The 27,299-nt window shown below is 37.8% G+C and overlaps 1 protein-coding gene across 2 annotated transcripts in view; it reads right to left on the reverse strand.

Moving 5' to 3' along the window:
• Positions 1-610: 610 nt before the first annotated feature.
• galnt18b (UDP-N-acetyl-alpha-D-galactosamine:polypeptide N-acetylgalactosaminyltransferase 18b) overlaps positions 611-27,299 on the reverse strand; it is a 69,171-nt gene continuing 42,482 nt past the window's right edge. The window contains exons 7-11 of one of the 2 annotated variants that reach the window (XM_020607557.1): positions 15,167-15,352; positions 11,617-11,754; positions 8,550-8,645; positions 4,987-5,151; positions 611-1,591 (exon numbers count right to left, since the gene is read on the reverse strand). In XM_020607557.1, the coding sequence (XP_020463213.1) occupies positions 1,445-1,591; positions 4,987-5,151; positions 8,550-8,645; positions 11,617-11,754; positions 15,167-15,352 (732 nt within the window). In that variant the 3' untranslated portion in view covers positions 611-1,444. The remainder of the gene's footprint in view (positions 1,592-4,986; positions 5,152-8,549; positions 8,646-11,616; positions 11,755-15,166; positions 15,353-27,299) is intronic. The other variant, XM_020607565.1, reaches the window with a different exon arrangement.

Here is a 27,299-nt window from a genome sequence, read left to right on the forward strand (position 1 = left end):
ACAACGTCACTTCCATACTTCCTAAATGCTGTGAGTATGCACATACAGGTCATTAGTCTGTATGTGTAAGCATTGTTCAATAAAAGGCCAAATATATATTGGTGCGGAGAGTTAGCCAAAGCACTAGCAAATGACATGACACATGCAGCATAATGAAATGCACTGCAGTGCAGCAGAACGGAAAAACACAACCCTCTGTAAAGAACATAATCAAATACAGAAATGAACTTAAAAGATATGTTCAACATCTGTGTAAGTCTGTCTTAAAACAGCAGTAACGTGCTCATGGATTTTGCTCCCTATGACTTTCATTGGATTCACACTAGGAAGTAATGACCAGTATAAACAGGAGGAATGACTGAGCTAGGCAAAACTTGTTTCAGTGTTCATCTGAGATGGACATCCTTTAAACTGAGTACAACCCAGTTTTTTTGGAAAGTGAACACACAATATTGAAAGTGTTAGAATGCATGATTCACATATTATTAAACAGTAAATATTTATAGTGTATATTAAGGTGTACAGGGTAACATCAAGCTGTATCAAGCCAAGTCACAAGTAAGTCGATGAATCACAAACCACACCAATAACTCATATGCCACAAGTTTTTATTCTCCCTCGAAAATGTCTTTTATCAGCTTGTTCAGTTGCAACGTTCAGCATTTCTGTATTTGCTTCTCTTTTTGGTTGTGGAAACTATGGAAGATTTTCTTAATTTGTTGTGTTTTGTTTGTTTTGTGTTTTTAACCCCCAGGGCCGCCGTACGTGTCAGAAATTTTAGTTTAAAAAAAATCTTTTTTGGATTGATGGCCAGTTCCAGTCATATCAGTCACAGGGCGACCCCTTTGTGCCTTTAACAAACAAATAAAAAAGCACTTCCATTCAAAAGTTTACATGGGTTATTTTACTGTTGTATAATACAAATATTTGATATATTTACATGTAGAAAATAATCTATCATTTTCAGATTTATTCCAACATTTTCCCACATCTATACAGCTGGATCAGATAATAAACCTACAAACCTGAGACACTAAAATAAAACAGTTACAGCAGGGACAGGTTCAGAAGGTTTGCTACACAGTAGCAACTATGAACAAAGTACAAAAACATATTGGACCCATTACATCTTTAAAGTCAACAAAAATCTGACTGTACCATATTTACCACAAAATATACTGAATATATTACATGGTCAGATCTGCAAAATATCCGCCAACTATGGCTCATCCTGTAGGCAAAATAAAATGTTTAACATTTACGATGTTTTGTTGACCACTCATCAGAGGACATTGTGGTGCTCATAATGAACATGCTCAACCACACACCGTTCTCCTGCTTCTTACCCGCTCACACAGACATGTGCACATACACACGTCCGCACAAAAGATACAACTATCCAGTCGGCTGTGCTATTTACTGCAGTGTTCCTTTCAGCAGTCGATCATAAAGAGCTGCTAAACAGCACGGTTGTGATGAACCATTTCTGTCCAGTGCATTTCTGCAGAGCCAGTTGATAGCCAAACTCATTTTCAGTGCTCACTACAAGCTCTAGGCATCGCTTTGATTTCCTGTTCTGAACGGATCCTCCCTGAAAAGATAAAGACAGGCTGTTTAAATCGTGCAGGACTCCAGAAGAACAATTTGTGCGCACAGTGTAACTTTCCTCCTGTATAACCCCACACTGCTGTGAATGGATATGGATGTGAGCTGCCGAAGCGCCTTAAGCTCTGGGCGTTTTGGCTGATTCACACTGGCATCCTCATTGCGCCCACCAGATAGCATCAACATGGTCTCAAGGCAAAAACAACAATACAATTGCCAGTGAGTCATTAGCTTTCTTCTGAGCAAGCCCAAGATTTTGAGGGAATAGACTAAACACCACAAAATCAAAAGAAGAGTAAAGACACAAACAGAAAGATGGGAGAGAAATGGAAGAGAAGTTGAAGTTGACACAAGGGCATGGGCCATTACAATATGGTTTAAAATATTTAAAAGAAATGAAGTCTTTGATTTATGGGAAATGCAGAGCCTGAAGGAAGAGCAAAATCTTTGGTGCAGAAAAAAAAGTGAGGTCCAGCGATTTATAAACTTTAATAAGACAGCTTTTGCCAGAGTTTGAACAGAGTGAGCAAATCAGCTCAGCAAAAAATATTCCAGCATGTCCTGATGAAACGAGGCAGGATTTTCTCATTATGGTGTCAAGGCTGACAAAGGGCAAGTGACTGAAGAGGTGGCCTTCAACGTTCAATACAGTGTGGAGAGGGCTGTGAGGAGAGAGCTCTTTCCAGCACTGTAAGAGGAATGCAGACAGATGTGGGAGAGAAAAAGACAAACTGGACAGGCTGCACTGACTGTGAGCTAAACGATTCTTTGTATTTTCAAGACTGATCTGTCTGTGAGGTCCAAGAGATATTTATTCTAGATAACAGATTGGTCATAACTTCTGGGAGTGGGCATTTATAGGTCATTATGTAGGGATGCCCTGAGCCCACCCATAGTAAGTGCAGAGTGTGGTGCAATCAAGACATTAAACTAAAGGGTATCAGCAATAATAACTGTAACTGTAAAGCCAGATCTGTGTCACATCCTTTGTGTACTGAACCTCTATTCAGGGTAGAGTGAACTGCAAAGATGATAATATTAGACTACAGTATTTTATGATATGATAACAACTACACCGTCTCCATGACAACTGAGCAAATCCATCTGTGAGGGAGGCCACAAGATGTGGTTGATAGCTTCAGAAACAACAAATCAGACAGACATTCTTTTCTTAACCTGTTGTTTGCAAAGTCAAAAATGAACCTTCACTACAAGGCTGGATCAGATGTAATACACTGCAAACAAGTGCATGTTGAAACACCTATTGTATTTAAGCCCCATTCAGAGATGGCTGCCGGTGCAACCTTGGCTGATTGGTGTCAGGGTGCTTTGCCCTCAGTATTTTGTTGTCTTCATTAAAGTAAAAGATTTACTTTTAATTTTCAGGTAAAAAAAATCGGCAACAAAAAATGTTAAGAGCAATGTTAAAGAGCAGCGCTTATTTTTTTAATTGTGACTACACCAAATGGTTACTTCATTTCGAGCACAGGTTTTCAAACTGTGAGGCGTGCCACCACAGGACGGTGTCAGAGAGTTGAAAGACCGAGTGAGGTGACAGAACCTGCAGATGTTCACAAAACAACAGGAAGTTAATTATTGTTGTTTGTCCCACCGATTTGGCCCATTTATCGACATAGTCAACAGCTGGATCAACAGCAGTGTGGGCACGAGAGTTTGTCAGAGGAGTGACCCAGAGTGTCAGCTTTTAAAAACCCCTGATAAGGAGGAGCCTGCTCCAAGAATGGCTTTACTGAGTTATCACGATGTCCTGGTCTAATAATTAGATTGAATTACCATTTGGCTAGACTTTATTAATTTAGCCAAACATTAGGATCCTTTCTTTGCTGATTTGTTAACAGTTAATTTTATACATTGACCTACCTCTATAGCCTCATTGAAACCCATTAATGTAGCTTTTTTTCTGTTTCTTGCACAGACAGTTTACATCCCTATTTTTAATCCTGCCTGCGAAGCTCTGATTGCTTCTCAAACTGCTGGAAATTGCCATCAATAAGCAGAACAAATCAAAAATCTGGGTGATGATTTAAAGGCCTGGAACCAAAATAAAACCCAAAGTCTTTTGAAATCTTGAAGATTAACTGATAAAATAAGCCACTCTGGGTTTTACTCATCTTGATTCTGCTTCTTGAAACAGCCTCCAGGAGTCATCTATATAGCATGTGGGACAGTTGCTATCGATATAGGATGCTGTAGTTTCACTGGGTTTACATTTAATTTACTGTGATATATCCAGAACAACAGGCAACTCGTTATAGAAAAATACAAAAAGGCTTTGCCCACAAATCACACAAGCAAACCCAACTAGTCCCATCCACTTAATACGTGTTTGTTTTTCTAATCAGCACTGTATGTGAACATGATTAATCTTTACATACAAGCACACACTTCATTACTTTCACCAATCAAAAATGATCATAACCATTTTTTGTGAATAGCTACGAGTCTTCATACTGGGTGAGGGAAATTAAACAATTGGCACATTTCACCGTAACAAAATTAAGGACATCTTCAGATAGTCAGCTTTTGTGCAGAATTGTGCAATGTTTGAATTAATTTAAAAAAAATAGTCTCTCTTTCTCTCTTTCTCATTTGTAGAGTTCTGTGTTCCCCAAAGTTGCTATGGCAGCACCAAGGCAATCTATTTCTGTTCGAGCTTGACACTTTGCACATGTGCAGCCAAAACTCTGTCAATAATTGATGCCATATTTCAGGGACAAGATATGCTGTAGCCTTGCTGATATGGCCCCATCTCTCTTACTAAATTATGCAAAGTTAACTAAAATAAGTTCAGTGTGAGGATATGTGACATACGAGTTCAAGCATCATAAAATCTTTTCACACCTAGTGCTCATTACACTGACGACGTAGACCTGTAGCAGCCTGTTCACAAGTGATACAGTCAAAAGAGCATTGTAATCATTATAACAGGGATCTAACATTGAGGGTTTTATACTTATTTGAGGAGGAGCAAAAATCTATAATTAATCTATAACTAGCAGTGCACTGATGGCATAGAAAACAACGATGTGATCAAATTAAAGCATGCTGTAAATCCCATTCACCCACCGTCATGGGGCATTTTGTGAGGTGACTACTTGTTCTGTTAAAACAGAATACAAGCGCAGAGTCTCTAATGAAGAAAGACAATTACTTAGTTTTTGTGACTCGCCATGTCTAAATGAGTTGCAGCATTAAGGGGAACTCAGGTCAAACAGTAAATTAAACCACTTGCACGATTAAAAGCTTCCACCACAGTTGGCTTTCCTGTCACATTCATGACCGAGGCTTAGTATAAACAGCAGACTGAATGTTAACCTTGTGTTTTCTGACCATGTGTGGGGCTGTGTCATGTGCCATCACCTGAGTGAAGAGCCAGTGGAGCTTCATGCGTTTGGCTGTAGCATAGCTGCACTCGATGAGACGAGGTCTGCTATTGACATCCACCAGGCACTTGTTGTCGTCATCATCAACGGTGGGACTGAGGAGCCCTATGTGGAGCTTCTGTGTACTGGTGTAGTACACATTCTGCAAGAAACACCACATTCTGCTATGAATAAACTGTGATGGGTGACAAATGAAAGGAAAAACCAACATAAAGTGTCTTAGTAAGGTGCTGGGCTGCCACATGCCACCAGAACAGCTTCAGTGCACGTTGGCGTTGATTCTCTAAATCTCTACAAGAACTGTAGAGGAGGGATGAACACCATTCTTCCAAAACATATTGCCTCATTTGGTGTTTTGATGACGGTGGCGAAGAGCGCTGTCTAAAACGCCGGCCCAAAATCTCCCATAAGTATTGAACTGGGTTGAGATCTGGTGACTGCGAAGGCCACAGCATATGATTCACATCATTTTCATACTCAAACCATTTAGTGACCAAAAGACCACTCATTTATTCAGGGGTTTCCTTTAATTTGTCACCCATCTGTTTTTATATATGTGGTATATTTAGACAGCTGGGGATGACATTTAGAGGAATGACCTTCCAGAGCTGTACGTGACCATAAACTATGCAGCAAACAAGGCCTGCTACTGGGATGTCTTTGACTATGAAAGAGACATCTCTGAGGTTGATTTACATACACTAGAAATACATATTTATACAGCTATCCTGACTGAATGGAGCATCACGAAAGGTAAGGTGCACAAAAGAATCTCCTTATTAATTCATGCAATGGGAGAAATCCCCAAATATGTGCCCTCTCCAATGGAGTCTGTCCTAACTGCTTTTTTGAAGGACAGTTTTCTTGCTCATATTTATCTCACAGAAACTGAAAATGATTTGCAAGAATAAATCAAGGGAAGCATGTTCTGTATTCAGAAAAAAGGCTTAGTGATATAAGCGTGACAGACAGATCTGTGAGTCTGCTGGTGTAACACTGGCTTTACTTTGGTGTGATGCACAAGTTACTGATATGAAATCAGCAATTTGTGGAACTTCCTATCTAAGACATTTCATCTTTAATGAATTTGTCCATAATTTTCTCAATTAATCAATTAGCTGTTTGGTATATAAAATGTCAAAAAATGTTCAGTTTTCAATTACCTAAAACAAAAAACTCTCATTTTTAGCATTTCCACTTTAAAAATTACTCCAACAATTAATCAACTAATTGTCTCAGTTCTAAACTATATGCAATTAAATAGTTACATTAGTTAACACTGACAGTCTAATAATGTTATATATAATAATTCATCGTTCAGAGGGACTTGTTTTCTGATGAACGATGTTTACTTTTTAAGTGTTATATACAGTACATTTTGCTAATTATAATGTGCTTTTACCTAAGTAGAATTCTCACTGAATAACTTTAAATAGAGTATTTTTATATCTTTTTACTGGTACTTTTACTTAAGTAAAACAAATACATTAACAAAATCCAAATTCAATGAGTTTATACACTCTAAATGATAAAGAAACACAACAAGAAGGCAGGGAAATTGGATTTATATTGAAGCAATCCTGAGCAGAGAGCAGAATATTATAGAGGGGCTCTGTCTGTAGAAATCTATGCATTTTGTAAGTGGGACTGGGGTCAAGATTGTTTCTGTGTCAGAACCCTCACTAGCTGTCAAAGCACCCCAGCTTTCAGAATTTTCTATTAACTTAAAAAAAAAATAACAGCCATGTTTGCTTATTGTTTTTGCTTATTGTGCTTCCCTACATACTTTTACTCTTATTCTTTTCTTCCTCTAATTTTACTTGTCTGATAACGCCTAAACAGCCTCCCTTCTCTTTCACACCTGACATTTAACAGCCTGACTAGTGTGATTTTATTTATTTTTTCCTTCAGTGTTGCTCTTTTCTGGAGCAATGCAGGATGCCAGGCCATATGTGGCTGAGGTTTCTATTGTTGCTGAGCTTAAGTCAGTACATTTCATTACTGCTTGAGCTGAAGTGTTTCATGGTATATTTGCTGACAACATGCTTTTGTAAAGTCAGTCAGTTGGATTGTAATGCTTTTCCTTTTATGTGCACCTGTGCAGTTTTCTTTTAGCATGCTGATGTACTGCATTTATAGCAGTGCCTCAAATGCATTGTCTAGCTCCCCCAAAGCACCATTAATGAAAGGTAGACAGAACATTTGACCGACTACAGCGAACATTTGCAACAGTCAATGGATCTGTACTATAGAGGAAATCATGGACTACTTTCTCTTGATGATGTAACACTAAAACATAAAAATAGAGCAGGCTAGATTTGTCTTGCATGGAGACCCCTAATCTCTTTAGGAATTCTGGTGCTAATCCAATCCTTTATATGATATGGCTGGATTTATGAGAAAGCACCTAACAGAGTTACACTCTCCGACCACTTTAATAGGTATAACTGTACTATTGTATGCAATTCAGTGCAACACTTCTGCCTTGACATCTGTATTTATGAAGCTCAAAGTGTTTCAAAGTGGCCGGTAAGTTAAAATTATCAAGATGTTTTGGGTCTGAGAACAAGCTACACAATTTCACTTATGGGTGTTTTTAAGTAAAAAAAAAGTGTTTATAAGATTCCACAAGACTATAAAGATTTCTCACTAAAGATTTCACCTGACTCAGTTTTAATTTTCACTGTGATGTAAGTATCAATACTGGTGTAAAGAGTATGAAACGTCCAATAGATTAATTGGAACTGAGAGGCATAATGTAAGATCAAGCCTCACTTTATAGGACAAGTTTACAACTGTCACAGCAAGGTTAAACAATCTGTGAAAACAATCTGCTGAGACATAATGGGATGGAGGAATCGATAGGAGCTGGAGTAGGATGGAGAAAGTAAATGATAATCAAGCTGTGCTAACATTTGAAGACATTTAAACTCTCTGATGTTTGGGGCGAGATATATCCTGAACACCTAGCTCAAAAATGCACACAGAGGAGACACTGATTGAAGAAAAACACACATAATAACCAAATAAACCTGAGGTCTATCAGGCTTTGTGTCTGAATCAGATTTCTTATTACAGAATTACTCTTTAACCTTTAAATGTGTATGTGATAATATCAATGCAGACCTTTTGATAATAAACCGAAGAAAGCTATACACAGACACAAATGTATGGGTACAATCAAAAACAGGATTTCATATTGTGTTTTGTCAATAATGTGGCATTTTCCTCAAAGCTGGATTCACTTAGGACATGTCACCCCCAAATGGAAGTGTATGAAAAATGAAGGCAAGTTTAATATGTATTTAAAATCATTGAGGATGTTTTCTGTAAAGGTCAAAATAACAAATCTGATCCTGTTTTATGAGGTAAAGGTACTGAGTTTGATCCAATCTGAAAGCAGAGGAAAGGCAAGTTATTTTTCTTCAAGATGAAACTGGTTTTATTGAGAAAGAAACACCCAAGATTGAAATAAAATATAGAGGTGATATATTTAAGGCAGCTATATGGTGCAGAGAGAGGGCTCAGGAGTGCTCTAACCTGAGGTGTCATCCCGTGACAGAGATACAGGATTGGCACGTTGTCATTGTCGGGGCCCTGGTCCAGACACAGATCATTCTTCAGAGAGTTTTTCAGCTGACAGACAAAGAAAAACACACATAATAACAAACCTGTGCATAAATAAAAAGACAGTAACAAAATACAGTATATGATCTATCTGGAGGGACAATCAGTAATATGGAAGTTGTTTCTAATTTTGAAAAGAACTTTGAGAAGAAAATGGCAATTTTCAATTGAAATCCATTACGACTAAAGCTAGAATTACTGCCGCAAGAGCTAAGAGTCCAAGCGCTATGACATGTATTTACTCCATACCAAGTACAAATAGTAGAACAATGTAATGCCACTTTGTTCCTCTCACATAGAAGCTGGTAGCATTAGCAACCTTAGCAATCCTGACAAATGCTGGTAGAAAAATGGAATTTATGATCAAGTTACCTCTATGCAGTGACAGTAAACACAACACATGGGCCTGCTGATCACTGGGCTATATTCAGAACTAACTTTTCAGCTGTTTTCATACATTTTAATGTAGACATATCATTTGACAGTCACCTAGAATTCATAGAACTGTATCTGTAATACTTGTCTGGTATTCAGATAAATAGAAAACACAGGAATATTAAGAATATTTAGTTGAAACAAATATGAATCACGCTGTGCATCCTTTAAAATCCATTTTTGCTTTATACAAATGTAAACCTGAAGTATAACACTTGATCACCTTGACTCCAACTTTGAGGCTGCTTGATTGCGAGATAACTGCACCACAGGGAGCTCCAAGGATGGTGGGTTGAATGAATTAGGTACAGATGTAAGATCAGAATAACACAGCTAGAAATGACTCAACTCCCCTTGGCTCAGGAGATATCTATTTCTAATCAGTAAATCCACAGGCAGCACATGGTCTAAACATTTCTACTGTATGTGAAAAAACTGTAAATATGCAACACTAAGTGACACCCATGGGGACAATATTAGCTTAGTGAAAGTGCAATTACACCATCTTCACCTTATTCTGTAATGTCACCTATTCCTGATATGTGAGGTTAATTAACGGTACAAGAGAGATTTACATCTTATTCCTCTGATTTGATTGGATTGCTTCAATGTGGCCATGCTGAATACAGAGCTGTAGGCTCCACCTACACCTCCCTTATCCATATTTTTAGATCAGAGCAGGAAGAACTGAATAAATTAAAGGTCAAGATGATTTTTTTTAACAAATGTAAACCAAGAAACTGCCAGCAAATGTTAGTAGCATGCCTAATTAGCAAATGTTTGCATTTTACTTCACTAAACTAAGATGTCTAAGCATTATACCTGCTTAGACATCCACATGTTGCCAATGTCATTTCAAGAATGTTAGCATACTGACCTTGAATGGGGTTTTTCCATTATAGGAACCCACTGAAACGTGTCACACAGAGTAACACTCATTATGGGCTCTGTGTTTGTTTCCACTACACTTGGCCTCGACCTGGAGATGTGTTCTGGGAGCTAAATTTTGGCAGTACTAAAATCAAGTACCATGAACGCAAGGGGGCAGAGGATGCACAATGCCAGAGCAGTTGCTGGTTTGATTGGTTAAATGTCCACATCTTCCCACCTCAAGCATTAGCATTACAAGCACCGTGTGTAAACACACAGCTAGCTGCACATGTTGAAGAGGAGCAGCCCCTCCCTCCTCTGAACAGAGACCGACAGAGATAAAATACAGTGGAAACACAAAGCAGGATGGTCTGTTTCAACCCCAAATGCTATGCTTGGTGATGATTAAGGGAAGTACAGGGTATATTGCTTGTTAGGTTTTTATAGTAGAAACATTTAGGTCAAAACACAATTGAGCCCAAGTACAGCCCTAGAAAACTACTAATATGGCTGTAAATACCTAATGTAGTTGATATTCAAATGCCACCCTATATTTAACATATATATCAATTTAGTTGTTTGACCTGCCTTTCATTTGTTTGTTTTTACAACTGTGTTGAACAAGAATGGCTATCCAACTGTCAGCCTTCCTCACACCATCCTGCTACCTGCTCTACCATCTGCTGCAAGCCTGATCCTCACCATCTACTGCACGCCGGACCAGTGATCTCCTGTGCCAGCTCCTACACCTCCTCTGGACTGTGTTTCATGCCTATGGTGTTCACCTGACTTGAGCCAGTAAATTCTGCTACTCAGGCCCTCAGTATAACTATCAGTATTGCCATAATCTTAGCATCACTGTTACTCATTCTCATCCTCTGCTTTTCTTCAGCCAGCTGCGCCTCTCCTACAATCTCAGGTTGTAGCTCTAGTAGACCAGTCAACCCAGCACTCCCCACTGCCCTGAGATCAGCTGACGAGACCGGTTCTGACCACTCATCATTTCTGTAGTCAAAATACCTTTACCTGGTTAAGCCTGAGTCCGAGTTCTGCCTTTTTACTGAGTCAGAACTAGTATACGTATATATGGTTCTTCGTATCAATAATAAGGCCGACTTCTTTGCTTGCTATATCCATCCATATGATTTGTCATCTTGTGCAAAGAAAAAAAAAATCATTCATACTGTGGTCTGTGTGTCACTGTGTATTAAGGTGCATCACGGTGATGATGCAAGGTGGGAGAACCATGGAAATAAACCTGTTTGAGAACTATAAATGGGCAAATAGAAACACTAGCAGCATGGCCCTTTGGGCTGTCAGTTTTTCAGGCTTCTTTGACTAATAACATCCCATTGGAAAGCCCTCTAGTGGAATATGCTGTATCTATTTTTAAAGGGAGTGTCTATTAATGTATATATTCATGTAACTATGTATGCAGGTCCACTGCAGTTATAAGAGAAATAACAGAAAATTCTTATTCAGTGGCATTTTAAGAAGGAAAGAGTCAAAGTTGCTGCAGAAAACCTTGTGTTTGTGAGCTACTTGTGTTCCTGACTGCAGCCATCCAGATCCCAACACAAGGGATTAAAATGATTTGTTCAGGCATGATTTAGCCTTGTTTTGTCTTTTGCAGACACTGAATTGAATTTGAGATGAAGATGAGGCAGTGGCTTACTACTCCATATGAGATGGTGTCACTATACATCCTCATCTCAGGGTAGATGTTGACCAGGTACCATCGGAAAGTTTTACACTGCAGCCTCTTCCTCAGAGCCTTCCTCTCAGAGATATCACCAATATCAATCCCTGAGTCCTGGATTCAAACAGAAACACACACACACACACACACACACACACAGATGCACACAAAGCATAAAGCTGATTAACAGTGGTTCGAGAAGACGTGACTCAGATAACGAGCGACTGAGGTGCATTGTGCAGCTATTTACTGTGTATTTGAGTAGCCTCTATAGATTATATATATATACACACTATACTATTGCAGCTTCCACATCACATAACCAGTCAAGGCCAGTCTCATGTGACTAGTAATGGAAAGTACATTTTCTCCAGTACTAAACTAAATTGCAATTTTGTGGTGTTTGTCCATTACTTGAGTACAGCATATCCATTTAGACAGATTTTAGATGTTTACTTCACATTTCAGAGACAGACATTTTCATATTAAGATCATACATGATAAAGTTATAAAATATAATACATTGTTAAAATTAAATGAGAGGCTCCCCAGAAAAGGGGGGCTTCTCATCAGTTCCACAAATAAGACATTTTCTAAACTTCCCCATGGCTTTATCTAAATACCTGTTTGAAGGACAGAGAGAGAGAGAGAATGAGAGTGTGTTTAATTAATCATCTCATGACCACTCAGACTTATTCTGTGACTCTTCTGGAGAGACCTAGCCTTTAGGATAGAAACCACTGTACTAAACTGCTACATCTTAAAGCTACAGTATGTAACATTAATGGAATATTTTTTTTAGTAGAAATATGCTCCAGAATCTTAATCTTACTGGAGAGGTGCTGTCAAAGGCTACTGTGACCCGGACTCATTGAGCAGTGCAGCTGTAGTGCAAAAATAATCCCTTCTAAAGGTTCTGGCACTTTGAACCAGTCAGAAGTCCAGCGTCAGGGGTTGGGAGCTCATGTCTGTCAATCATGTGAAAGAGCTTTGGGTATACTGCTCCCTGCGCACCGAGGGTTCAGATGTTGCCATTGCTGACTCACAGGCTAGAAAGCTCCTGGTTCCAGCATTAGCTCAGAGAGGATACACAGCAATGAAGAAACGTGAAAAGAAACACATGAAGACTGGTTTATATCATGAAGACTGGTTTATATCAGCACCACCTTTAGATGAGTAAGAACAGGAGCTTCCAATTGCTAATTTGTCATTATTTCTACTAGAGTGGGAATTTTTGTAGCATACTAGTTCATTATAATTTAATACCTGAATGGCTGGGTGAAACGTGGCACAGGGAGACGGAGGGCAGGGTGGAGTTGAATGGATTGATTTTGATTCTCATGCTCTTGCTAGTTTGATTACTAAAGGTTGCAGCTTGCTGCTTTAAGTAAGAATGTAAACGCAGTATTACTTAATTCAGTGTGTTAATACTTAATGAATTATTGATACATTTACTAAAGATAAGGATCTGAATACTTCTTCACTGCAAAATGGGACAAATGGACACTATACCAAAGGAAGACAGCAGTAAAGTAGGCTACAAAGTAGCTGACAATGACCTGTCGGGCAGGTGTGTGTATACAGGTAGGAATGCAGGATGTCTGAGGATATATTCCACGAGCCTTGTATAAATTCTTGTTTTGTTTATTGAAATGAATAAAAAAAATAAAAATACAAAGAACAAGTCATGCTTTATTAGTACAGATTCTATTAAATGCCTCATTATTGACTGAACGTATTGCCTGCAGACGTTCATCTATTCATAACAAGGGTTTGCATATTCAAGCACATTATACAGGAAAATTTAAAAAGCTTCAGTGAGCAAACATTTGATTTAATCTTTGAGGAATCCTACATTTAACATAAGGAGACAGGATGCTATTATTTATTTTAATTTACTGAATCTGCTTCAAAATAAAATAAAAAGATGCATCTTCTGCCAAGACAAAATGTAATTTCTGCCAAAAAGCACATTACTATTTGTTTTTATTTCTTCTATTATTATTTCGCTCCCAAGTCACAGCTGTAATCCAGTTAGTTTCTTTAAACTTTTAGAATTGTATTGTCATTCTTTGCATTGAATTTTCTAATTGCTATTGTCTCAGTTTAGGCCATTTTACCGAATCTTATTAAATATTTATTTATTCTCTAGCACGTATTTCATTCAGGCCAGTCTGTAAGTGACAAGAAATCATTTAATCTAAACCTTCTGGAGGTGTCAGGGGTGTGATTCAACTAAACATATGCGATGGCAGGAGTGCATTTGATATCAGGTGACATTCAACCCTGTAACATTTCGATTAGGTGGCTGCAGAATGAAGCTGCCTGTTGGTCCTGTAAGTTTACCATGGTATCGTCTGACATAATCTGTCCTCAGATTTGTTGGATTCTGCATCATTTTTCACATCTGACAGACACAAAAGGCTGCAACAATAAATCCTGTGCACAGGAGGCATACTAAGACTAAAAACCAAACAATAAATCAAACTTTGACAAACTGACTAAAGCTCTTTTTGTTGCCCTGTTGTTTCTATTAGTAGGTGGACAAATAATCAATATTGTGACATGTTATTGATAGAGTGACACCTACAATATACTGTAATAGGCTCACTTGTGACACTAAGTCAGAGGTGTTTGCTTCCTTTGCTGCACACATACAGTATAAAGTCTCAACATTTATGTTATCCACCAATTACACCTGCAGTTTAAAGCTGATATATGGCATCCAAAAGAAGGGAATCGTGCACTTTCACAAATTTTATAAAGACATACAATTTGGCACACAGTGCACCTTACCTACCTGCAAAGCTGAGGAAAAGAAAGAATTTCATCATGAAGTGATCGTGAGTGAAGACTTTGTTTTGGTTTTCTGTTTAGAAAAAACACTTTTGCAATTCTAAGGGTATATTTTCCTCTTCAGTTACACAAGCTACAGCATGTGGTGTTTGATTTTAACTGCTAAATAAACAAAAATAACCCTACTTTCATAAAAGGAGTAGATTTGTATTGATTTGTACTGTAATAAACAGATTTTATGTCCCCACATTTCCAAACGTTGTTACTGAATATTTCCTGCTCCAGAAGACATTGTTTAGAGCAGTAAAACGGTCCTCTAGCACAGCTTGGAATACTCTTATATTTATACAGAGGGAAAATAAAAATGGAAAATGCTGTGGGAATCTTCATGGGCTTGTGGTTAGGACATTAGCAATATAACTTCAGTGTCCTTTTCCTGTTTGCATATCTTCTGTGACTCATCTAGTAAAGGCCACATGCCAATATCATAAATGAAAAATGGTGTATGCAAATTAACACTTGTGATATGAGCCCTTCAAAGTGATAAAACAAAAGCTGTACTGACTGAGTGGTAACTGGTACTTGAACTATTGAAAATTTAATAAAATATTTGCTTGCTTTGTTCAATATTCAGATTAGACATTAATACTGCATAGTCACGTATTTCTAACTAATTGTAACTTGCACATCTTAAAAAAAACCCCAAAACACGCTGAGCATGATCACTCACCTCCAGGGGAATATTCCAGGCCATGTAGACATGGCTTCTAAATTCATCCATCCAAACGTCTGCAACTCGGAGGGCATTTCGCCGCACATGAGAGATTAGATCCTCAGTGTAGGGTTTATGAGCACGCTCGATGTGGGCGATGTGAGCACATGGGAGGACCTCAACACTGCCGCCACACTGCCACACCTGGTTTTAAACAAGACAAATACAGGACAAAAAGAGAAAACTGTGATTCAGCTACCAATATGGCGTAACACCGAGTCTGCTCTACTTGGTGAAAATGATCAGTTGTGGCCTCAGAAATTAAAAGTCACAAATGTTTTTTTTATTGTTATATATCTGACGGGGTTGACATTAGTTGTTGAAGTGGGGAAATGTAAATATGAATTTTATTCAAACATTAATTAAAACAATTCATAAAATGCAACACAAAAGTTTTAAAGACTTTTTAAAATGATTAAAAATACAAAAGAAAGTTAAATGGGATAAATGTTGATAACACAAGGTTGGTGTGGTGATGCAGTGGTTAGCACTGCTGCCTCACAACAAAAAAGTTCCAGGTTCGAGTCCCAGCTGCCTTTCGGTGTGGAGTATGCATGTTTTCCTGCGTGGGTTCTCGCTGGGTACTCCGGTCTCCTCCCACAGTTCAAAGACATGCAGGTTAGATTGATTGGCGACTCTAAATTGTCTGGTTGCCTGTCTCTAAGTGTCAGCCCTGTGATAGACTAGCGACCTGTCCAGGCTGTACCCCGCCTCTAGCCTAATGTCAGCTGGGATTGGCTCCGGCCCCCCCACAACCCTCTTCATGATAAGCGGTATAGATAATGGATGGATGGAGTGACAGCACACCATATACTGTAAAAGTAGGATTTGAGACACGAAAAGAAGGTCGCATTGATCCTGTAGGATGTTCAAAGTTGATGTGGACCTTAACATTTAAACTACAGACAACAAGTAAAGAACAAGTAGAGGACCTGTCTGTTATCTAGTTAACTTTGAAGACATGAAACACAGCGGTGCCAAAGGCAGCACAGATGTTGTAGATTATACACTATACATGCCTTGCTCCTGATGCCCTCTCTAGCTTGATGTTGGACCTTTTGTGGAATGTTTATACAGTAGAACACAGTTTCTCATTATTCCAGGGAGCATAAATGTCATGTCCTGTCAGAGCCTGACCTGAGCCATGAATAATATAGTAATGGGACAATGCAATAATACAAGGGTTATTTATCTGATGAGTTTATTTACTTTTATCTAATTAAAATTTAAATGTTTAACTTTTATCTATTTTTTGCTTTGCAATATATCAGGTTTTATAGATTGGCTTTTATACAGTTATATTTTTTAGTTATTATGTGTTAGTACTTATTACTTATCCTGGACTTTATGCGACTATTATATCTGTGTTTTTATGTAGATTGAGCACTAAAGATTTGTGCAATGATAAATAAAGGCATTCATTCATGAAAAATGTAATTTTACTGGAATCATTTCCTAAACTTAATGAAATTTGTTATTATTTTCTGTGTAGAGCTATGAAACTTTATTCTTTTCCACTGTTATCTTTTTTAATTAGTCAATATACTGTTATTTAGCCTTTTCTGGAGTCTTTTCTACCTTTTTTTTACTGCATGTATCTCTGTCACTTATCCTTGAGAGCAGTTAGGGGATCTCCACAAAGTCGGCGCAGCAGGCTATGATAGCATCACTTCCAGGCTGTTTAGAGCAAGTACTGTACTGGACGTCAGGTAGAGGCCCTTCACCATCTCGGCAGCCTCCTGCATCCCTGACTGTGAGGAGGAAGTACCCATCGTGGAAACTGGTAATAACCAAGTGCCCAGGAGGTGCAACCTGAGTACTTGATGACTGAAAGCCAGCGGCACTAAGTCCTAACATAATGAAGACCTCTGGGAGGCTCAGCACCCTGGTAGGAGAATCTCTGCAAACTTTTCCAAGTTGCAATATCTCCATTCAACAAAGAGTGATGGGTAATGATTGCTTCGTAGAGACCAAAAGCAAATTTTGATAAATATATTTAATGTATCCACATATGACACTTTCTGTAACAGGTTTGCAGCAACATATATAGGTGTACGTTTTTGTATTGTTCAACATTATGTGCTCAGATTCCTTATGTCTCTATGAACAGTACACAGCATGGAGCAAGAGACAAAGAAGCCAACACAGTTTTCCTTTTTCACATTGCGGCTTTTTACAATTGCTCCTCACACATTTAATCGTGTAATTAGTCTTTTCCATATTTTCCTCTATGCATATCTAATCAGTGTGTAATCAAGCATTAACATGGTTGGTTATGTGCTATAGTCATTTATTTTAACCTACTGATTTATATTCTTATTTGCATTCTCTTCTCTATTATTTGACAGTCCTAATTACCCATATGATTTATTACCAGTCTAATTCATTTAGTCTTTTTTTAATATAAATTAACATTAACACATCAAAAAGGATAAGAACTTTTGAGTTACAAACCATTTCAAACTAATGATATGAAAATTAAAGCTTGGAAATTAATTCGGCTGTACAAATGGTGCTGATTAGCATCAGAAGAATTAAAATGGTATCTCAAAGCAATTCAATAACTCCACAGAAGCAACGAATATGCTCTTCTGTTTACATGCTCCCATTTGTATGGGGTCATCAAAGGAAACGTCACTACCAGAGCCTGTGGAGGATGCTCAGAAATCCTTTAAATATGCTGAACTTAACATTAGTCCAGGACTCCCGGTGTTTCAGTATGAATATGATTAAAATTATCATGCTGTTATATGAGGAGCAAATTGCACAGCTGACATCCTTCCCGTTTTAAAATTAAATGTATTATTTCAATCAAAAAAGCTGCTGCCATACATATACAGTATTTGGTGCAGATGAGCATCATCAAGAATAAATAAACATCAGATATGACAAAATAAGAAAGGAACACAGTGATATGACGCATTCTGTGGACATTTAAATAACTGTCAAGTTGACTAAAACTGATGTTTACTGTTGTTGTTAAGAGTCATTAGGACAAGGGTGAAAATGTGCAGTATTTAAAATATCAGCTGAGCAGTTCTAAAGAACATATAGGTCTACGCACCTCCCAGCGTTAAAAAGCTTGTCCTTGACTGTAGTCTGAGTAGATATCTTTGAGTAATACCAAATTAAAAGCTCATGTGGACTTTAACTTCCATTCCTCAGGAGAAAGGGGTTACTTGAAACTTCAGATTACTGACTGATATTCCTGTTCATGTGCAATTTTTAAAAGAAGATTAGTGACATACTGTAACTTTAAAGTAGAAAAATATATATTGTAGCAAATACAACAAGGAAGACAGAAGTCACATGATTAACCTTGGTGGCTAGTTGATGTGTCTTTAAGAGTTGAAACATATGGACACACCTGACAGACATTCTCCCACTATATAGTTTGAATCAATTTGTATTATTTAAAAAGCAGAATACCAAAGATCAACTTGTTCAAGCTTCTCAACTATGAGGATCTTATGCTGAAGTTTTCCCACTGTTGGTGAAATTAAACAAGCTGTGGGCATTTTTTGTTGCACCATTTTCAGGAATTTAATAGAAAAAAAAGTTAATAAAACTAATTAACCTACAATCAAAACAAGACTAGATGTTATTGGCTCTATGAGGCACAGCAGTGCTTTGACCTAAATGAGCCCACAATGTAAAACCCACCCACAAAGAATAGTGATAGTTTCACTTAGCACTAAGCGAGATGAATCGGGAGGCTCGCTGTTCTGCCTCCCACTCTTGCTCGCTCTACAAAAAATCAATTTCTGGGATATTGTATATAAATTGCGGGCATTGGGGAGGTGCTATCAGCATGTGGAAGACTCCCAGAGCCTCTAGAAGAGGTGGAATGTCTGTGTTATTAATTTTTGGCTATAGTAGATGGAGGTGACCAAAGTTATTAGAATTCATCTCTGTGGATCAATATGAATGCCACCCTACAGCAGCAGTGCTAGTCTGAATAAAAATCCATTGATTAACTGATAACAAAAGATAATCAGCCGCTATTCCTCTAAACCCAACTAAACACATGAATTGGGGTTTTTGTTCAAGCTGAAAATGGTATAATAAAACACAGGAACACTTGTGCCAGCACTTTTAGAAACATAGGCAATTACAGCTTGTGAGCTACTTCAACCCAAAAATATTCTCCCTCCATTTTTCAGTGTCAACTTTCCTTTCTGACAATGAAACAAAGCTGCAGAGCTTTTTGCTTGCGTGACAGCTCTGCAGTGAACCACTAACTATCTGCTGCCCTTTTCCATACTAATTACAAGAAATAGGACATTACGGTCAAAATAGAATGTCATCCATTTCTATGGGGGGCTGTGTTGTTATTCCATTCCGAATATTTTATACAGTTGGATATTCCAAATAGTGCACTCCACTTGAATGATCAAACCCACCATCTAATTTGCATGGTGACTCACACAATACAATCTGTTTTCCAGGCTGCTGTTGAAGCAGAAAGCACAGCAGCAAACAATCGCACTGCAGTTTAGCCCAAGATGATGGCATTGTCCTGGATGGCAGGCTGCATTCCACCTTCATGCTGTCAAAAAGTTGTATAATAGCAATTAGGCTTACAAAGGTTCTGACACTTGATCCACATAATTTAGACAAAAATTTCACACTGTGGTACAAACAAATCATCACTCATCCACTTTTAGTCCTTTTTGTCTTATTAAAAGTCAGGTCCTCACTCCATCCAATGTCCCGAACTCCACAGCAATGGAACGCTCTCCTTCAGTACAGCACGACCGTCTCCCACCTTTTGTAAACTTTAAACTCCTCTCCTGAAGAAATGCCTCAAATCTCCTGCTTCCTCTTGTATCACATCCCTTTCTGCCATATCTTCCTGAAAATACACCCCAGTCTGAATCCGATCCTCCTCGCTACCTAGTTGTTCATCCTCTAATTTGTTTTTGTGGAACCTTACTGGCAGAGATGCAGTCTAACATTACAGCAGTGTTTGCTTAGATCTATTATCAGGGCACTGTCAGCCTGAGCCTGAGCTAATTTTACTGCTGCCCTCATCAAAATATGCTTGGATAGGAACAAGAGCTAAATACCTTTCATGTAAATGCTATGTGAGTAGAAGTGGTTTATTTGTTTTTTTGTCTACAGTGATGCCACTAACTAAGCATAGTGTCTAATGGCTTCAAATGGATTTTGACCAGAGCCCCACAAGGTCCTTTGACAAAATCACTAAAGAAATAAGCATAAAAATAGTAATACAATTTTTTTGATGCGGCAGATGTCATATCAGATTACAGAAAATACATTTGTAAACTTAATGAATGGGTTCTCAGTCTATTTAATATTTTCATGAACTTCCAAAGACCTGGAAGTATTGTTCCACTGTCTTTCTCTATTCCCAACAAAGGCCTGTAAAAATTACTTCAGACTATCAGTCCACCTTTAACCCCCATTTTTAAATGGTAATTGAGCACATTTTGCACTAATATTACCCAATTATTATTGAAAAAAGATTATAACGTGTTGCATTTGGGGTTTTGAGGGTTGTATCTATTCTATTACCTTTTTGAAAGCAAAAACACAACAGCCAAATCTCATAGAATGGCTTTTTTTTAATCTATAGGCTGTGCACTGTTAGCAGCTAACAGTTGCTTAATATCTGCAATAGTAAATTTGTGTTACTGTAAAGGGTATGTGATTTATGATGTTAATGGCTATTTTTGAAAAGGCCACACTGAGGACTAATGCAGCAACCATGGCAGCTGGTCCTGGAGCCTACCATACCAGTGTTTAGGTTAATATTAGACGCTCTCTCCTGATCTTTTTTGAACTATACTACAACCAGATGGCTATCTTGCAATTCAAAAACAAATGCCACGCCTATATTTAAATGTTGTCTACATGAATTTAAATACACTACTACTCAAAGGTTGAGACACACTTTGCCGCTTAATTGAAAAGCTAAGCAGGAGTCTTAGTGTTCAACCAACACACAGAAATAGTGTTAGTTAGCTGATAGAATCTACAAAATCAGACATTGTTTTAAAAATGGTTTTAAATTTTGAGTGGTAAATCAGCCACTTTTATCACTGTAAAACTAATGCTGAAGGCATGAATGTTGAGTTTAACAGGTGCAGGAGATAACTTATGGAAGACTAAATTGCATAAATTGCTCATTACCATTTATTACATAGGGAAATTATTGCCTATTAATGCCTTAGTACAAAAATTACACCCTGATCTTATTGAGTTACAGGGCAATTCACTATATTTACCACAATTTTACCCAATTATTACCCAGTTATTATACGGTATTATCCCAATATTAGGTACTTTTTATAGCAGGAAGCACACATTCATCCCTTCAGTGGTAGAGCATGGTGTCTCGGTGAAGATGGTGAACACACCCCAGATACCAGAGGATTTAAATAAAGATGATCTGGTCTCATTTCAAGCTGGGTAGACTGAGCTCCAGAGAAGCATGAGTTTATGCATCAGTCACACTATGAGTCATTGCCTCACACTAAAGCTGGGCATATGATGAGCTAAGATGCATTTTAATTATAAACATCATGCCCTTTAATAAAAGTTCAACAATATTTAAATACCACTAGATGTAAAGATATGACGAGCAAGGTACCCCAGGGAAAATGTCACAGGAACAGCCTTTTTGGTGCCTACATCTAAATCGGTTTAATATAATAAATGTAAGATTTACTGAATGTTTATGGGGTTTTTCTGTATTCAGGATATAGAAACTACTGTACTTGTATACTAACTTGCAATTTTTAGGCAAGACAAAAACATCCTTTGCTAAGTGAGTATGAAATATTTTAAAATCTTGGCAGTTTCTGATATAAAAATGTGGTGATGCCTTGTCAATGATACCTGTCAAACTTGAAAAGAAATGCAACAGCAAAGGAAATATGCTGCTACGGCCTCCTGGAACGATGAGCTGGACCTCTGTAACTTTTCACTTCATATTTTCCCATGATTTACTATGCTGCTTAAGGAATGTTATTTTTCATCTTATTCTTGTCTGCACATCTGAAGCTATGTGCTTTCATCTCTGTGCAACACCTCTCCTGTCGCACCAGAACCCTAACTAGCATTAAATAATGCCCTAATATTTCCCACTGGATTCATTTCACATGTCCTCAGCATTTTATGATAATAAAACCCTTCACATCAAAGCACAGACCTATTTTAAGGTAAAACTTAGCTTCTTCATTAGCTGCTCAGAGCACGAAGTTGAAGCAGGGCAGACAACTGGCATAGAGTTTCCACTGTATCTGTAGCCGCCCTCTGAAAAAGAGGAGTACATTTCCTGTCCTTTTACACACAGAAAAGCTAATCCATTTAAAGACAATCCTAAATCAGCTTGTAGAGGAAGGAGGTGGGAAATATCTATTTCAGCCTGCACAGACACAGACTTAGAACAGTACAGAGTTAGAGAAGTGATGTTCTCCTAACACGACGACTGGATTTCTCAAACTTGGCAAAATCTTTGATGAAATGTAGGCCAGCACTCTTGCTGATCTGAGCAATTTAGGATTATGCTTTTGTATATTTCACAATAAAACTGGTTATGCTACACTGAACCATACTCAGACATGCATTTCGCTGTGTAAATGTGCTGGCAGTTTTCTATGTTTGCCTTGTTTGTGAATAAAAGTCATAACAGCATATAGGTTGAACTATCTCGAACGTGTTTAAATTTCTAGTAGCCACAGTTAGTAAAAATGCTCTGAGAGACATGACAAGAATAAACCCAATTAGGTTCACTTTCAATCAAACAGGGGTCATTTTGAAGAGTGATAAAACACCACAATGACAACAAAACAGGCCAATTTTCAACAATTTTGCCTTTGTCTCTGACTGCTTTTAAGTTTACTAGTGCTGTGAGCACTGCAAATAGAATTCTTCTCCACCGGATTATGATAGAAACAGAATGATTTGCCTGACTAGACACTGGACTGGGAGAAAAGAATACAATCAATACAATACAGTATGTTTGGTTATTTAGTGAACTCACAATTTAAATACTAAAATTCCAACAGTAATTATTATTAGAATGACACGGCAAATGAAAACAACTAACTACTGGGGAAACCCCACCAGTTTGCAACCAGAGGCACTTATTACAACAAAAAAGCCTGAAATCTGAACACTCACAGGCACAGTTTTGCTGTGTGCATGTGAAATATCTTGCTGGGGAACAAACTGTATCCTTCCTCCTCGACGTTATCATCAGGAAAAAAAGAGTGAATCTGAGATCAACATTCAGATGTGGGTATGCTATTCACAAATTCCTGCACACCACCGTCTGTAGAGAAATATTTCACACAATTACAAGTTCCCTATTTACACAGTAGTGTTAATTTTTGCACCTGAATTTGATTTAGTTTGTCTCTTGAAAAGGCTGTATTAGTTTAAAGCTAGATTCACGTTACCTGCCGAAGTGGCTCAAATCCTACCTTTTTCCCCTGCAAGTGACTCCGATCTGATCTTTTCATGGATGTGTGCACAAACTAAATTGGATTTTTTTTTTTTTTCAGGTCAGATCTGGGCCACTTCTAAATGTGGCCCTACATACTGTATATCTGATTCATACCCATATGACTATACAACTGATGTCAGAACAGGGTGATACTCAGTTGATGAGCTTGAATGAAGGCAGAGTGCTGTTTTATAAGCTGGCTGACTGATGGTGCCTGGTGGAAGTGTATCAAAATAAAATCTCTAAACAGGAAGTGTTGAATTGTGACAGAAGGTCCAGTACACTTGCCAGTGGATGGGTATATGAAGCATATGATTGCTATCATGATTACAAAGGTCCGATAAATGTGTTAATAGAAGGTTCCTATGATTCGTAGTCTAAGGTGTGGACAAACAACAGAGGTTTTACTAAAAACACCACAGGTTACACTACATTTTTTAAACAAAATTAACAAAAGATTTTGACTATAATCTTTTGTCTTCAGCAGGGTAAAATGAAACCATTAATAATATGTTACTACATTAAATAAAGGCCAATAAAGAAAGATATTCATTTCAGAGAAAACGACAAAAGCAGGGGTTAAGATTTTACAATCTGACCCAACAGGTCTGTAGCCGATGCCAAATCTGTCACACTGGATCCCTCCTCTCCACGGGGATCCCTGCTTAAGCCTAAGGATTCATCCACCCTCCCTATGTCCTCCTACTATACATCACTGCCGTCCTGCTCCTGGTAACAAGACTGAACCACAGGGAACTACACCTCTTCTTCAAATCCTTTTTCCCTGGACGAGACATGTTGTTGCTCCAGCCAGTTGTAAATTGTCCCCACAATGGTGATATTCTTTCCTTGTGCCACTTATGCTAACATCAGTTCTGTCCTCTGTCTTTTCAATAAAACAATCAACTCAGGCCCTATTTTGTCATTGCGCTGTAATTATACTTGGTGTAACATGTATTTAAAGAAGTAAAAAAACAAACACACACAAAAAAAACTACAAAACAGTACTAGGCAATTATAACATACTTAAGTAAACCATAGTGAAGTAGTATTGTATATTTAGTATAACTTCTATACTGTATATTATAATATCTAGATCTATTTTAGACTGTACAGTAACACTTAAGTAATGTTTCTGTGGCACATTATAGAAAAAAAACTGTTTAAACATTTACAAAGAAATAAAAAAAATAAAAAAAACCCTGGAACAACAATGAGTGGAAGAAAACACAATGCGCAGTAAACAACTTACTACAGTTTTCAGCACGTTAGCTGTGATCTTCTATGCAACCCAGTGCAAACCGACTCAGGTTAGAACCTCGGTCCCCTTTTAACAACTGAAGCTCCGCTACATACACAGCTCACATAAACATTTATTATTTTTCATCATTTATGAGCTTTTTCCTACTGGGAACAATTTATTTAAATTAAAAAACAGGTTTGCCCTAAATAGCAGTTACAAAACCACTTCAATAAAGAAAACAATTATTCATTCATTCATTCATTCATTTTCTACCGTTTAGTCCCTTGCGGGGTCACGGGGGAGGGCCGGAGCCAATCCCGGCCGGCAATCGGGCGAAGGCGGGGTACACCCTGGACAGGTCGCCAATCCATCGCAGGAAAACAATTATTAAAACAACTAATCCTCGAATTTTTCTGTGATGTCACACTGACGTTGTAGTCACGTGGCTCACGCAGGACAGCTTAACGTTATCAACGCCAGCAATGTTTGAATCCGGAACCCGCGACGAATGCTTGTTTCACAACAACAAGATATTAAAAGCCACCAAATGTGCACCCTTGATGGCTTACTATTAGAAGAAAATTTGGTTTTGGAATGGCTGGTGAATGATACGGAAAGAACGGTAAGTAATTATACGGCTTAGTTAATGTGTAGGTTTGTTTTTGTGTGTGCGTGACCAAAAATCCGTGACCGGGCTAATGCGTCACACATAAATTAGACAGAATGAATGCTAATATGTTTTAAAACAGCTCAACAATCTGCTCTTGTCCTTTGTCATTTCAAACTTTAAAGTAAGTTCTAAACAAGCCAGAGAAAGGAAGCCAATGCGAACTTACTGGTGTTCGGTGGAAGGCTTTGCAACTCACGAGTATAAACTGTTAACAGCTCTAAATTAAATAATTGTTCTTTTTTTATACACTATAGGAAATACTGTAGTAATATTACAGTTGTCCTGGTTTCTGTAAACCATAGTAACTTTTGTGATTTAACTGAGGTACCAGATACAATACTGTAGCTAATATATGGATTTTATATTGCATAAAGCTGTGGTATTCCTTATGGTCATACAGAGAGCTACATTACCATTCCCATTATTTTTTTCACACAAAACACTTTCTCATTGATTATCCTGTTGGTTTGCGATTACACAGTGGAAGTTCAATAGATTTTCAGCAGCACCAGGGTCATGAAACTCATTTGGTGTTCTACAATTACAGATGGAGTCATTTTGCTTCAATGCTTTATTATTCACCCTTTATGACTGCACAGACCCCTAAATGTTTTGCACCTTTCAAGTAATAGAAAATTTGCAAGCCTGCTTTAAAATGTCAGTTTTTCACTTTTAACCTTGCTGTTTTTTCTCTGTCAGTGTTCATATAGAGATCAGATCAACAAGAAACATTGTTGCTGTTAATGGCGAGTTCCTGTGGTCATGTCTAATGTTTTAATTTAACTCATTTGAAATGTGCTTAATAAGATACAATAATGTAGACAGAAATAATTTGAGGTTAAAGGTAAATGAACCTGTTATATGTACATTTAAATGCTTTACATCATGTTGAACTATGTTTAATATGAGCTAATGTATAGGCTTTGTATGCTCATACTGATTATATTTTAAGTCATTTATATCGAGTACAAATTGCATGCCGAATATTTGTGGTGTGTAAATCATTATTATGACAGTAATGGTGTTTTATTGCCACTTCCATTAATACTGTGCCCAAAAACCTGCCTGATAATTGTTTTTCATAGCCTTCAATGATCCTCATTTCTCAACACAACCTTCCTGGCATCAGTTGAGAGTGATGATGTATGCGTTGGTCTTCTTGTGATGCATTGTTGCAGGCTGACTTCATTGGCACATTACCCAATATTTACAGGTGTTTTGGGATCCTGTTCAGTTTGCTGTGTGTTTTATTGTTCAGTCTGATTTGAAGATCACCTTCCAAAATCTATATCTTACTTTTGCTGCACATCCACCTCAGTTTTTCAAAAACACTAATCAATAGATTGTGACCCGAAGTTAAAACAGCCAGTACTGTAAGACAGCTGTGATAGGCCAATGTTGTATAGTGGGTCTATTTTTGCATTGTGTTTTATGGTGGACAAGAACCAGACTTGCCAGGGTCTGTTAGAAATTTATTGCAGGACGTCACAAATGACATCATCATAACTCTGTTGTATTCACAAGGTCTCTTCTGGAGAAATGAAAGCAAATCTAGCAAAAGTGCAACAGAAACAGTCTGAAATAATCACTCACAAACTCTGTGCTCTCTTTTTCTACACCAATCCACCAGCTGATTTACTGATGCCCTCTGGTGCTGTCGTTACTGAACCAGAAATGCACTGGGTTGCTCATGGTTTACAAC

This window comes from Monopterus albus, unplaced genomic scaffold (genome assembly GCF_001952655.1).
Source record: "Monopterus albus unplaced genomic scaffold, M_albus_1.0 scaffold4.1, whole genome shotgun sequence".
NCBI classification, from domain to species: Eukaryota; Metazoa; Chordata; class Actinopteri; order Synbranchiformes; family Synbranchidae; genus Monopterus; species Monopterus albus.